Source organism: Setaria italica, chromosome III, assembly GCF_000263155.2.
Source record: "Setaria italica strain Yugu1 chromosome III, Setaria_italica_v2.0, whole genome shotgun sequence".
Taxonomy (NCBI): domain Eukaryota; kingdom Viridiplantae; phylum Streptophyta; class Magnoliopsida; order Poales; family Poaceae; genus Setaria; species Setaria italica.
Window position 1 is genome coordinate 44,396,657 of NC_028452.1, and position 14,446 is coordinate 44,411,102.

General features: G+C 43.4%; 2 protein-coding genes across 2 annotated transcripts; both read right to left on the reverse strand.

Moving 5' to 3' along the window:
• Positions 1-93: 93 nt before the first annotated feature.
• Positions 94-4,036, reverse strand: LOC101767025 (E3 ubiquitin-protein ligase MIEL1). Its single transcript, XM_004962786.3, has 12 exons — positions 3,825-4,036; positions 3,504-3,591; positions 2,811-2,855; positions 2,691-2,723; positions 2,519-2,596; positions 2,392-2,435; positions 2,270-2,310; positions 1,789-1,871; positions 1,596-1,687; positions 1,417-1,486; positions 1,096-1,134; positions 94-733 (listed from the first exon to the last, which is right to left on the reverse strand). The coding sequence occupies exons 1-12, from the start codon at positions 3,926-3,928 to the stop codon at positions 566-568; spliced, it is 885 nt and encodes a 294-aa protein (XP_004962843.1). The 5' UTR covers positions 3,929-4,036; the 3' UTR covers positions 94-565.
• Positions 4,037-6,318: 2,282 nt separating this feature from the next.
• LOC101767430 (conserved oligomeric Golgi complex subunit 8) lies at positions 6,319-11,056 on the reverse strand. The gene is made up of 12 exons (XM_004962787.1): positions 10,844-11,056; positions 10,590-10,742; positions 9,526-9,674; positions 9,294-9,371; positions 9,123-9,216; positions 8,851-8,925; positions 8,288-8,584; positions 8,112-8,179; positions 7,969-8,023; positions 7,558-7,696; positions 7,246-7,430; positions 6,319-7,053 (listed from the first exon to the last, which is right to left on the reverse strand). The coding sequence occupies exons 1-12, from the start codon at positions 10,988-10,990 to the stop codon at positions 6,667-6,669; spliced, it is 1,827 nt and encodes a 608-aa protein (XP_004962844.1). The 5' UTR covers positions 10,991-11,056; the 3' UTR covers positions 6,319-6,666.
• Positions 11,057-14,446: the final 3,390 nt, after the last annotated feature.

Genomic DNA, 14,446 nt, shown 5'->3' on the forward strand with positions numbered 1-14,446 from the left:
ACTTGCGACAAGCCGTGCCGTTTGATGTTTTTTGTAAAAAAAACATTTCTAAGATTTATTTATGCACGTAAATTGCCAGAGACAAATTTTGACTGAGCTCTCAGCGCACACAAGTACACATCATAAAACATGGTTTAGTCTTTACCAGACAGGACTGCAATTCTCAGAAACAGACCATCACAGGCAGTCAGGCACACAACCACCAAGTAAACAACAGACAGGCATGTTCTTCTTACTACTATAGGTTACAGACAGTATATCAAGCAGATTCATAACATGCTGGGTTCCACTTCACCCACTGCTGAAGTGCTGATACAATGGCGGCGTTCAGGAGACGGCCATGCTGTTCGTCTAGGTAGAACAGGGCAGCAATGTGGCAGCTGGGAGTCAACAACAGCCGTGGATTCAAGGAATGAATTGAATCTTGACAGAATGAGAGCTAAGCGGCTCCGGGGGGTCTTGGCATTTGGCAGGATCGCGCTCCGCGAAACAATGTTCCTTCCTTCTATCGTATGGTTCTTGCGTTGCTTTCTTATGCCAGGTGTAGGCTGGCACCAAGAATGCTCTACAGGTTGTTGTCAGACGAGTCTGTAGTCGGTGAGCTGTTTCCTGACGAATCCACAGGGCGGGATGTCGAGCGGGTGTTGTACGAGTTGCAGTGGCTGCACTTGTGCCCAATCACATGGAAGTTCACCTCTGAGACCTTGTTGCAGTCGTTGCAAAGCACCCAAATCTGGCAGGTTTTAGCACAAACGAGAAATGCACTACTTAGATAAAAGCATACATGCATGATGACAATAAGTTGTCATGGCTTGAAAAGATTCGCCTAAATAAGCACAGAAAGACCATACAAGGGGGGGGCTTCCCCCTGTGGGATGCTAGCTGATTCGTCAGTAATAGAAGGCTGCAGAAATTTGTTCTAGGCAGATTGTGAAAGTGCTGTAAGTTAAGGTATTCTGAATTATATAGCGATAATCAACTTATTATAAACTTATTATCCAAGGATGAAAGCCACAACTAAGCCAAGCCAATTGTGAGTTGTATAAGCAAGTAAATAGTTGGAGTCATAGCTGAGTCCAATTAAGTAAAAAATACCTTGTAACGATATACAGGAGGCATGATTGTTGCTTCAATCTACAAAATAATAACATACCATCAGTAATTCAGCAAGTGCTAAAAAATAAGCAGAATATAGCTTCCCAGAACATTGAAAAGTCAGCACACATATATTTGCAGACTGACTTTTTATAATCCAACCAACAAATCCTAATACTAATTTTACTGTATCAATTCATCTGAAAGGAAAGTTTCCTCAAAGAACAAGAATACACATACTAGCTTCTGAGGTTACTACCATTGTTTGTTTGATTCTGGCAGTTTACAAGCCATTTTCAGTAGGGAAAAAAAACATAGTACCTCTTGATCCAACATCTCCCAGTGATGTGACATGTCAAGAGCTGTCTTGGAGCATATTGGACAAGTGTATCTGTAGCATCAAAAGGATGATACAAATTATCATAAATGCCACTACCTCAGAAGTTTCAAAGAATGGTAATGAAGTATGCATCCAAATTAATACAGGTGTAGGGTTTTACTTGTTATGCTTCACCATATCAGTAAAACATTCCATGTGCATCGTGTGTCCACAGTTAAGAACTCTTGTTCCTTGTAATGAATCAAATAGATACTGCAGACAAAGTTCTAGCTATAACTTCTAGTTTGTTCCAGAAACAGTACAAAGTATCCATATTATTTTGTTCCAGAAACAGTACAAATTATCAACAATACCTCATAACAGATTGGGCAATTCTGTCTCATTGAGTTCTCCACACATTGATGGTTATCACGCAGTGCAACAGAATAGCAAGACCCTAGTTCATTGTTGAAAGAAATGAGTAAGCATGGACACAAAGATTACCCAAATGTAGGTTTACCAGTGTATAACTTTAAAACTAGTGCACTTTCTTCTATACTAAATATTTTATCACCCTACATGGCAGTCTCAACAATTGTATATTGGTACAATCTGCAGACTTCACCATGAGGGCATGGAACATTTTCATTTTAGAAAAGAAATAATTGAATCCCTAGTTGCATTTTTCCACCAGTAATTAGTTTAGTATCAAAATAACTATTCCACTCAAAAGTATTGTCACTCAATCATGCCAGTTTCTCGAAGAGCGCATACTGCATAGATTAGCATGGTAGATTGCACATGGAAGAACATTCAACTAAAAAACTACATAATTAAGGTTCAAGCAAAGCATACCACACTTCACACAGTGGAAAAAGTTTTCCTTGCCACCAACCCTGGTTGAATTGAGTAGACGCAGGGTCAGAACCTTGCTTAATTATATATTGGTCAAAATTTTCTTTTTTTGGCTTGCTCACCTGCATATGCCACAATCATTGCAATGGTACTGCCCTTTCTCTGTCTGAACCATAAGAGAAGAAAAATGCATTGGTTGATAGGAACGATACAAAGCACGTGAGAACAGAAAATGAACTTAGAACTTACATCATCATCGTAAAATTTGCATATATCACAGAAATACTCTCCCATATTGGCTCCACAGCTTACACACGCTTGTGACACCTGAACAATAAATTTAAGTTTCAGTTCAAGCATAATGACATCCTCACGTGATACAAGTACTGAAAGAATTTTTTTGCAACAATATAATTCGTACCGGCTGCTCAGTATCACAGAGTAGACAAACTACCTGCAAGAACAAAGGAAGTCAATCTTCCATAATTTCTGATTCTACTAAACTCGTTTGTAGAAATTATAAAGGGCATGAGAGGTGTACTTTTTCAATATCTTGGCGACATACTGTATGCCGATCTCCTGAAACCTACAGAGAAGAATGTGCCATCAACCAATTGGTCCAAACAGCATTATCATTAGATGCTCTTTACGCAGTACACAAAACCATATATTCCAATTTTCTTCATATAACCAATATGAGTTTGAAGATTCTACATGTCAAATTCCCATCTTAAAATTGTAGCTTTAAATTTTAGTCTATCAAGGATGGCCACTTTTTTAGATTTATCACAAGAACGGTTCTTTTTCTTTCATGATATATTAACATAAACACTATGCTCCAAAACATGACCGACACCGTTTATGTAAATCAACTTATCTTACTAAGATTCAACCCAACAGGTCCATAAAAATAAGCACAATCAAGATCTAAGACTGACATAAGCATACACCTAAGCTAAAAATTCAATTACAGCTTGCCATGTTGTCAAAGAAGACTTAAGAACTACGTAGAAACATTCCCCTTGGTGGAAACAAAAGTACATGGTAGTACGCTAGCAAATCAGTTAGCACGTCAAAGTCTAGACAAGTTGCCTGCTTTACTGTTAGACAGGGATGAACACAATCATGATCTAAGACTAAACATAAGCATACAGAAACCACTAATTCAATCTCAACTCATCAGGTTTCTCGCAGAACATATAGGAACACAACCGCGTCTCCTCTTAAAGCTCACCGTGGCCTCGTTGTGGCAGTGGCGGCAGGGGAACACCTGCTTGCAACAGGGCGCCACGATCTTACACCTCCGCCGGTAATGCTCGCACCTGCAAAAACAGAAGAAAAAAAATCCTCCGATGAGAATAAGCTCAGCCAACTAAAGCAGACGCGGATCGGGGGAAGTCCGAATGACCCAATTCACCGAAAAAATTTCAAACGGCTACGCAGCACTGAATGATTCGACAGCCCACAGGACCAAATCTAGATTCCGCCGGAGGCAAGGTACGGGAAATAGGGAGGAAGACGAAGGCAAAGCTAATCAAGGCGCTCGCGCGCTCACCCGTGCTCCATCTTCCCCACGTTGCGGAGGTCGACCTCCCCGTCGCAGCAGGCCGCGTCGACCTCGGCGGCGTCGTTGTCGCCGGGGAAGTGCGCTCCCCCCATCCCCGGTGGCGGCGGCGGCGGAGAGGTGCGGGGGGGGAGGGCTGTAAATAGCGAGGGCGAGCAGGGGCCTCCCGGTAAAACGGCGCGATAGCGGAGGTGGGGAGGGAGAACGGCCGCCGATTTTTCTCTCGTTTTATTGGTCCGGAAGAGAAGGGTCGTCATGGACTCGCGAGCTGGGCCCACCGCTTTTATCACGAACTGTCCCCTTGTCCAGCCTCTTGCTCGTTGTGCAAACCAATATCTTTTTTTAAAAACGACATTTCGTAACTAATAAAGATCTTAATATCAAGAGAAACTTCGTCCGTCACTATATTTTTATATTTTTTATAAGATATATTGTCCTTTTTATATCTAATTGAGCATTTGGAGATGATATGGCTAGATTTGTGTAGAATAATTACTACTCCTTTCGTCCCAAATTGTAGGTCGTTTTGTCATTCGTAGATTCAAAATTTTTATTATCTATCTAGATACGCACTATGTTTAGATACATAGAAAAATATATAAATCTAAAAATATCAAAATGACCTACAATTTGAGGCGGAGGGTGTGATACGTTATAACATAAACTAGCCCATTATATGCATATTTTTTAGAATAAAAAATGTATTGATGTCTAAAACTATTATTTTATTCTTCTTAATAAATGTTTGTATACTAAAGGAGACATTTGGATCCTTTGCCCAGCCTAGCCTGACCTTGCTGGGCAAGGATATGCATTTGGTGCCTGCTCTAGAAAGTTGCTTTGCTGGGCAAGCTTGCTTGTCCGAGCGAGGAAAAGCTTGCTGAGCCAGGCGAGCCAATTTTGCTCTCCGGCGTGGGGAAGGAAAGCACCAGCATCAATTGAAGTGTACTTCGATCAAAGAACAGCCTTAAGTGCTCTTGCATGTACCGCTGGTTAGTGGGACACAATAGCTGTTGCTTTATTATTTTATTTGAGGTACATGTAATGCTGGTGTGGGTAAAAGCAGTATATGTTGCAAAAGTATGTACATGTTACTGCTTCGGTAAGAGCACTGAGCAAGCTTGCTCACTAGACAAAATAACCAAACAACTTAGCTATTTCTTGCCTAACCTTGCTCAGCTAGGCAAAGCAAGCATTGTCCAGCAAAGCAACCTCAGCAAAGGAACCGAAGGAACCTTTAGTGCTTGCATCTATATTGTATTTTGCAAAAGGAAAAAGTTCAAATTATTCCCCTCAAGTATAACCAAAGTCTGGATAATCCCTTAAAATATTTCTTGATTCAGTTTACCCCTAAACTATACAATTTGGTTCAATTTACCCCTTAACATAATTTATCTTTTTTGTTTCTCCATGCACAAGTGAATTTTTAAGTTCATATTTTGCAAGATGATAACAGACATCATAAGACATGTTAATAAAATATATCATGAATTTTTTATCATTATTTTGATAGGTAGGATATTTAATGATAAGATTTATCATTGAGATACAAAATCATATAAAAACTAATGATAAAAAAATTCATAAAATATTTTTTTAATATAGATTATGATGTCCACTACCATGTCAAATTAAAATTCAACTTGTGTATGGAGAAACAAAAAATAACAAATTGCATTATGGGGTAAGTTGAACCAAATAGCATAGTTTAGGGGGTAAATTGAAACATAGTTTAGAGGGTTATCTGAACTTTAACTATACTTTAAGGAGTAATATGGACTTTTTCCTTTGAAAAAGAGAAAAATAGCACATATCCTATTTAGCTTTCACTTACGAGATACAAGTTGTACTACATGATGGCATTATTTTGTTAGTATCAAAACTGATGTGGCAAGGGAAGCATACTTTTAATAAATAAAACATACACATCAAAGGTCACGTGAATTCGCTAAAATACTCCACCTCTCACATACTCATCGTCATACAACCATATTTTTGCCATCAATACTACGTGATCAACATTAGACGTAGAACTTGGAATTCAGCAGAAAACACACTTTGGCAAGTTCGCAAAAGTGTAATGTTTCGTAGACCCCTTTTTCTCTCAAAAAGAAAAGGGTTTGGACCCTACCATCTCCACCCATGTGCTTCCTTTCTCTCCTTCCAATCCTCCATGCCTTTGCTGAGAGGTACCATTTGCCGTTGAATTGTTGGTGCCGTGACATGAAGGGTACCCGATAAGATAAGGCGATGAGATGCGCCATGGCATGGGCCGCACGCGTATGCCACCGGCCGAAGCACATCTACGTCTGCTACTCTTTCATTTCATTTGACCGTCTCCTTCATCATCCGGCTGCTACTCTTTCATTTCATTTGACACTTTGCTTGTACTCTTCTGCAGCTTCTCACCTTTTTTTTTCCTGTTCAATCTACAGCTGGACATCAGATAGGGGACAAAAAAAATAGCTCTATATACCCATGATGCTTTTACAAGGATGGAATCCATATCAGCTCTTCAATTTGAAGAAAATGTGCAGTCAACAATGCAGCCAGCACAGTTCGTACTATCAGATTATTGTTCAGGTTGTGGAACACTCTACAAGATCTAGGTATGGGATCGCAAGTAACAATGAACGGCTAAAGATTTGACTGTTGTACAAATCAAGATACAAATATCTGGTGATGAGAAGCTTGTATACACTGTAGGAGCGACAGCAACACTGATCCAAACTCGACCAATGCAACTCTGCGCTTTGCAGCAGTATCCTCTCTGGTTGAAGAAAACCAGGCCTTGATGAAGGACCTCAGTAGATTCCAAGAACAGAGATCCAAGCTACTTGCTTGATGGAGGACTGGTTTGCGCACCATCCTGAACTGCTGAGGCTGGGGTTGCAGCATCACTGTTGACCTCTGACACTGATCCATCAGTTGGTAGCCCATTATCGGTGACGGTTGACCCAGCGCTCTCAATGGACTGCTTTCGTTCAATGCCTCCCGACTGCCTTCGTTCGATGCTCCCCGACTGCTTCCTTTCGATGTTCCCTGACTGCTTTCTGTCGATGCCTCCTGATTGCCTTCTTTCAATGCTAGAACTGTTTGATCTTGCGGGTACAGTCAGTAGCTGGCTGACACCGTTGAATGTGCTCTGGCACTCTGTGATCAGTGTTGCTCCGTTCGGGTAGCATCGGCCAAAACATGCGGCACAATAAGGGTGTACGACCTGACATGAAAAATTAAGATGTGAGCCTTCCGTACGTCTAAAGACAAATATTTAATGTGTGCAATTTAGACTTGATGGGTTCAAGACTTTTGAGCCATTCAGTTTCACTTCGTGTGTAGTGTAACATGTTATGTTCTATTGCCAGATTCAAAACCATTGGCCCGTTGCTATATCATAGAAAACTCAACGCACCTCGATAAATGCCTGGCAGAGTGAAAGGAAAAGAGCGGACTCATTCCCACGCAGCATCCGCATGGCATTGTATCTAACTAGGGAGTCAGAAACTGCTTGTAATCCCTTCACCACCTCCTGAGCAAGAACATGTTTCAAGCTCAATGGCGCACATGGTCTCAGCTCATTCATTGCTGCTGAAACACCTGCACACAAAATATTAAGAACATGAATATTTCAACATGTACACACTGGTTACCAAATATATGCTCAATTAGAGTCAACCTATGGTGATGTAGAAGCAAAAAATAAGTGTGCTTTAGTAGAACTTACCATTAACAAACACTGCAAGAGGTGGATGCTCCATTAAAACGGAAGGTGGAGTCACATCATCAGAAGTCTCATCCACAACTCCATTTGCTACGAAGCCAACAGATGGCATCGGAACCCACCGGTGTGAATCCAAAACAACCTAGCATGGTACAAGGTATTATAGTTTCAATAAGATGTTATTACACTAATATTGAAGTAAGACAGAGAATCCAAAGAACTTCAAAGTTAGTTCAAAAGCTCACACAGTAAAAATAAATTCATTGTATAATTAATTTATAACTGAACAGTAGTATGTCCACATATACTACCTCCATATCATTTTATTTGACGTTGGCTAGTTCAAAAATGAACTGAGCAACGTCAAATAATATGAGTTGGAGGGAGTATAAAGGTTGCAGAAAACTGCTTCACCTGGAAATTTTCAACTGCCGTACTCATATTCTTTGAGAATAAATTTAGAACCGCACTGCAAAAAACACATAACATTATGAATAATAAAGCCCCTTTACAATCTTCAGTCTTAATAATAAAATTCTACAATTTAAACACATTACTTTTCAAAGATTGGTGGAAGTAGGCCACGGAAATCCAACCCAACTAGGCCAAGACCCATTGCACAATACTGCAACATGAATGAACGTGTTTCAAATTTATGAATGATTCAGGTACCACTGCTAAGTCTTGTATAAAACCATAATCCAGAGAAAAGGGATCAGATGCCAGTTCTTACCATGCATTGATCAAGAATGTTGGACAGAGACCCACCTTCAGTTATGTTTGGTAACATAACTTGAAGAGTTGTGAGGTGATTACTAACTTGTTGCATTGCCCAGCTGAAAAGCAGCCCGCCATCATAGTTCTCCTCATTCCCAGATTTGTCATTGTTGAATATTGCCCGGTATTGATTAACAACATCAAATAGATGCACCCTGTGGCAAGTCACCATGCCTTTCAGGTAATCATAAACATTCCTTTGGTCCAGATCTTCAAGAATCCCAGAAAGCCAAGCTTCCCTGCACCTCAAGAACTAGAAATTATATCAGAGTTAGAAGATGAAGATGAACATGCTCAAATCATTTCCAAAAAACTGACTGCACAACATATGAAAGAAAGCAGATAAAAAAATTGCTGCATTATTAAATTTTAGGGGTCATGAACATTACTATAACATAAATATGCTTGCACACATGTTGACCCACACACAAACTCCATTCATTATGAATGAACAAGAAAGCGAAATATCTCTTGAAGCCTAATCAAGCAAAGAAAACTCTATGAAAAAATTCAGAATACCTGTAAGCGCAATTCTGATTCACTGAAAACTCCAATTCGACGCAAATGTGCTACAATACGGAGGCACTCAGGTAACTGTAGAAAATAAAATGACATGTTAGATACATATATGCTCAGGATGGATAAATCAAACAATTTGGGTGTGAGAAGAGAAAGTATTGAATAACAAAGAAATATGTACATGCTTAATATAATCTGAATGATCAGTCCATAGGAGTCATGCTCAATGCAAAATAGTCATTAGTATTTTTTTATTACACCAGCATCTTCACCTGAATATTTGATCGAAGTTTCTGGAGAAGCTGAGAAATTAGTGATTGTACTGTCTTCTTGACTTCAGCAGCTAATCCTTGGATAACAGGTAAACTTCAATTGGAACAGTGAATGGTTAATATAACAGCAAATGTCAGGTGGTGCGACAGCATTTATGTTACAAAACTTACTCAGGGTGCAACTTTGAAATTTTGCTTACAAAAGCTTCTAGATCAAGTGCCTCATCATAGTTCCCATTCCGTATGCACCTACAAGCATTACCTTACTGACTGTCATGATTCAGCAATAATAACAGCTGAAACTACGCATTACTAAAAAATCAAATGATATATTAGTAACACCGACAACTCAAACATGAAGTAAACAACCAAGGGAAATGGTAAGAAAAAAGAAGTTACATACGTGTCCATCAGTTGTGGGATTTCAAGCAAGTCAAGCAAGGTACTATGATTGGCTAGTAATGTTTGATTGAGCTTCCTCTCTTCCAAAATTTGCTGTGCTGACTCAACAAACTCAGTGCAGCCAGACGTTAAATTTGGTATCTCCTCTATCTACAATAGTGCATAAACAACATGGTCAAATATTTCACATCATTCTTTCAATGTAGCATGAATCAAACAAGAATATAATGTTAGCATACCACATTGAAAGAAACGGGAGATGCGTCAATTTTGCAATGTTATTGAGAATCAAGCAATCAAAAAGACTTGCACAATTTCCAATGTTGTTGAGAAACCTTGTTTAAGCATATAAACAGACTCCGTAGGTTAACAAATACTACACACCTAACAAATATCTGTGTCATGGATACAACCTATAAATCTGCATTTATTTCTTTCACAAAACGTGTTTAAACATAATTTTGGCTATACCAGGTGCTCAAGATCATCTCCTTCATACTTTTTAATGGGTATTTCCGACAGGATACACCAGTGACATGTCCAACTTTTAGCAATGGTTCACCCAAGCCTCTCAAATACTCCCTCTATGCAAATTTATAGTGCAAGCACATATTTCGAGATACAAACTTTGTATGTTTCCATTGATAATTAGGCTAATTAAATGATGGCTAAGTTATACAGAAATGGTACCGCTATTCATGTTTTGATCTACATTCAGTTGACCTTGATTTTTTCAATATCAATACATTGCAAGGAAATTTTTTGGTCTAAGTTCAACTCAAGAATGACTGCAATAAGGCAAAGCAGAATTGCATTTCCACTTGTGAGATAACTACATCTGTTGGGTGCAGCAATAACGAGATCAGGTGATCAGCTTGCTACCACCATAAAGCAACAGGGTTAATCACTCCACCAGCATTCCTCCAATCAACTGAATTTTGCATTTGACTGCGCAAGATCTACTTACTGATTCGCATAAAGCAACAACTAGTAACACAATGAGGCACACAGGAGAAGCAATGGAGCAAAGGATAGTAGGAGCAGGGAGGGACCGGCCAGCATTACCAGGGCCTCGAGGTGGCTGTCGAATCCCTCGAGCTGCGCGCGGACGAAGGAGAGCGCCTCGGACGCCGCGATGAAGGCGGCGTAGTTCTCCACTGCCACCTCCTGCATCTGCCGCCGCACCCGCTCAGCGTCCACCCGCAGCAGCTCCGGTTCCTGCCCATCGCACGCCAAACCAACGAAAGCGTCACGGGATCGCAACCACCGCCAATCAGGGGGCTGGTAGGCGGCGTTGGTGTGGGCGTAGGCGTACGTACCTTGTGGAGGCGCTCGATGGAGAAGGAGAGAAGCTCGGATACGTAGGGCTGGTACGCGGCGCCGGCGAGCGGGAGCGCGGAGGCCACGGCGCCGTCCATGTCGGCGGCGGGGGCGGCGTGGCGGTGGCCCGCGTCGAGGAGGTCCATGGCGGGTGAGATCTGGAGAGAGAAAGGGGGCACTGGGAGGGAGAGAACTGGAGAAGACGGGTGCGGTGGTTTTGGCAGCTGAGCCCCTTGGGTTTTGTTTCTGTTACGCTTTGGTCCCTGATTTTCCGGCCCAAAAAGCACCGAGCCAACGGCCCAAGTTTTGGTCCAGAGAGCCCAAGAACCCATTTTTCCGGCACAAAGGGCCCAACATTAAATGAGAACAATAAAAAACTTATATGATACATTGCAATGCAATCTAGAGCTAAAAAAACCAACATCGAGTCTAAAACGTCATACGTCGCCCTTTCCTCCGCTCATGGTCCCGCGCTCCATATCGTACGCACCGTCCGTCGTCATGAATCACGGCGCGGGGAGCTCCAGCACCCTACAATCCAAGGAGACGCTCCCACCCGCTTCCACGGACGTCCCTTGACACGAACCAATGATTGAACCAATGATCGTAGGCCCTTCGATCATCCTACAACCATCCCGTCCCTTCTCCTCACACCTATTCCCGTGTGGTGCCTCCCATCACTTCATTCCCCTCTTCCGCCATCACCTGTCCACTACTGCACGATGCCTTAAACCGCCGCCTCGACGCCCTCCTCCATCGCCGCGGATGGCGTCCTTGACTGCAGCCCCTATGACGTCGTCAACCGCAGCACTGATGGACGGCGGATCCAGCAGTGGGTCGAGGGGCTCAAGCCCCCCTACCCACCCAAAAACAATAGAGCCCCCCTAGTCCCTCCTCCATTTTTAAGGAGAAAGGAGGAAGAAGAAGAGCCCCCCAGGGCTTATGGCTGGCTCCGCCACTGGCCACGAGTGGGATATTTTTCTCCAAGTGAATAAACAAGATATAATCAAGACATTCATGTCATTCAAAAAGCGGCGGGTAAACAAAGCAGACAAGTAATATTGTAACTTTCTTTTATGCTATATTTCAAACTATTTGTATTTCATTCGAACTATTTATATTATGATTTGTTATTGTTTCTAGCTTAATCTTTGAATTTAAGACTTATCATGTTATTTAGTGCATGTGGTTTACCGAATTAGAATATGGTTTTACCAAATTGTAAATGATTTTATAAGGAAATAATACAAGAATTCCATACTCGATCTCATAGATCCCTATAGAATTCTGTGGAAAGCACCACTGCGAGGACCACTCCATGGAGTTGGTCTTCGTCAACATCGGCCACTGCGTGCTGCCAACGGACTCCCGAATGATGGTCTTCACGAACCTCGGGGGTCGGTGCCCGGAGTCGAGGTCGGAGTCGTAGTCGGAGTCAAGGCCAGAGTCGTGGACGGAGCTCCTCCTGCTCCGAGGACGCCTGCCGTCCGCACTTCGACGCAGATCCTGGACCCATCGGTCCACCCCCGCGTTCCGCCGCCGGTCCTCATCCTCCAACTTGGGACAGTCGTCGTGCGCCTCTGCACCGGCGCCCTGCACCACGCGCCTCAGCTACATCTCGTCAGGACGCGCCATCTCGCGCATCGCCTCCACCTCCTCATGCACCCGGTCAGCCTCCAGACGCCGCTGGGTGGCGGCCGCCACTGCCGCCTGTGCCTCCTCCATGGCTAGGCGGGCTGCCTCGGCTGCACGTGCCGCCGCGGCCTCCACAGCCGCCGCACGCGCTGCCCAAGCTGCAGCCGCCTCTCGCGCCTCGGCGTCGTGCAGCCGTGCTGCCGCAGCGGCCTCCTCCCGCCGCTACTCCTTGACCGCATCCTCCTCCTCGGCCGCCGTCCTGCGGCGCCGCCCACTCATCGTGGCTGAGTGGTGGGAGAAAGAAGCCCGTGAGGCTCGTGAGCGAGCCGACCACACTGGTAGCGCGCTAGCCGAGGGCACTGCACCAGCCACACGTCCCGCATCGTCTACGGGCACTGCGCCGGTCGCTGAAGCCGTGCCGGCCACCTGACCCGTACCACCCACGCCTCCTACCGCTCTCCTGGAGCCTGCCATGTCAAGGAAGAGAACGGGGAAGAGAAACCTGCCTGCCTTCTGCTCGTTGCCACTCCTGTGTATGTCTGCATACGCGTCGTCGCCCGCGCGTCCGCTGCCGCGCCAAGCCTCTACCCAAGCCTGCCAGCCCGCGCGCGTCGCCTCCGCGCATCGCAGTATGACAACCCGAGTAATTAAGAACCTAAATCAAATAATCAACAGGGTGATTAAGAAGCAAATCAAAGCTAACTCCAATTTACTGAGAGTTAAGGTCCAAAAATACCTCAGATTTTTTTTAAAACCAAGTGTTAAAACTCCCTCCTGATGAGAATCACTTGTGAAGCAAATAAATTTTATATAAGAACTCAAATCTTGACCAATATACTAGTGGTAGAAATTTTCAAGATGAACACCTTCCACTCACAGCACTTCTTCTGATTTTGAGCAGAGGATGTTCCAAAATCGAGTAAACGATCGGTCAAGATTCAAATCCGATTCCAAAATAGCTTTGACCGACGTTCCACCAAAGATCCTACCATCCTATCGTCAACTTCATCGAGCTTCTCCTTGTTGATCTTTATAAAAGTCATAGCGCATACCTTATTCCCGAACCTTCACTTTTGGAAGTTAAACCGCGTAGTTCGAACTTGGTGTGAGAATACGCGTTAAACCCAATACCTTCACCACGACACGCATCACGAGCACGATCATGCATAATTAAACATCATGAACATCTTTTTGTGCATAGTTGTCTGTCATGAGCATCATTTGTGCATAAATGAATATTTTGGCCATGCATTGTTAAGTGCCCAGAAATTCGTCTTTTATTGGTGAAAAATCAAATTTGTGAAGGAACCCAATTTCTTTCATACAATTGTGCCCCCAAATATTTTATTCAAATACTAGACATCATTTAGTGATTTTAAAATATTTTTACCAAATTTTTCAGAAATGTTTTCTGGTGCCAAACAATTCATTTAAAGTTCAATTTTAGCTGTTTTGTTTTATCAATTGTGTGCAAACCATAAAAGCTTTTGAGTTGATTCTTGTTGCATTGGATTCTTGATGATTTTATGTTTCCAATGAGTATTTTTGGAGAATTTTTGGGTACCAGTAGCTAGGTCATTTAAGGGGTCAAAGTTGGCACGTTTTATTTTATCGCGGGCCCACCTGTCAGCTTCATCTTCTACCTCTCCCCCACCTGTTCAGCGCTGGTTGGGCGACCCAGGGCCCGAGGATGGCCGTTGGCCGGCCTCCCCCACACCATCAGGGCCCTCTCTACCCATAGGCCACCCGAGCCTCACCCACGTGAAGCTCCTTCCCTCCCACGCCACGTCTAGCGCCCGGTTAGGCAGAGCTCCGCTCGCACGGCATGGGCGCCACACGGACAGAAGCGCCGCCACGGGGCTGCCATGCCCGGCGCTCGCCCTTGCCGCCAATAGCCACCCAGCGTCGTCGTGTCGTTCCTATCCGTCCCCTCCTCGCCCTTATAAGCAGCGCTAGCCCCTCCAGAA

What these genes read in the sequence shown, in the direction of transcription:
- LOC101767025 (XM_004962786.3), bottom strand. Translation starts at nt 3,928, where the DNA reads ATGGGGGGAGCGCACTTCCCCGGCGACAACGACGCCGCCGAGGTCGAC. An exon ending in TCTGTGATACTGAGCAGCCG is followed by an intron (nt 2,597 to 2,690) that starts GTACGAATTATA and finishes TTTATTGTTCAG; the next exon opens with GTGTCACAAGCGTGTGTAAG. An exon ending in GATATGGTGAAGCATAACAA is followed by an intron (nt 1,487 to 1,595) that starts GTAAAACCCTAC and finishes TTGATGCTACAG; the next exon opens with ATACACTTGTCCAATATGCT.
- LOC101767430 (XM_004962787.1), bottom strand. Translation starts at nt 10,990, where the DNA reads ATGGACCTCCTCGACGCGGGCCACCGCCACGCCGCCCCCGCCGCCGAC. An exon ending in ATTTCAAAGTTGCACCCTGA is followed by an intron (nt 9,217 to 9,293) that starts GTAAGTTTTGTA and finishes TTCCAATTGAAG; the next exon opens with TTTACCTGTTATCCAAGGAT. An exon ending in TCTTGCAGTGTTTGTTAATG is followed by an intron (nt 7,431 to 7,557) that starts GTAAGTTCTACT and finishes TTTTGTGTGCAG; the next exon opens with GTGTTTCAGCAGCAATGAAT.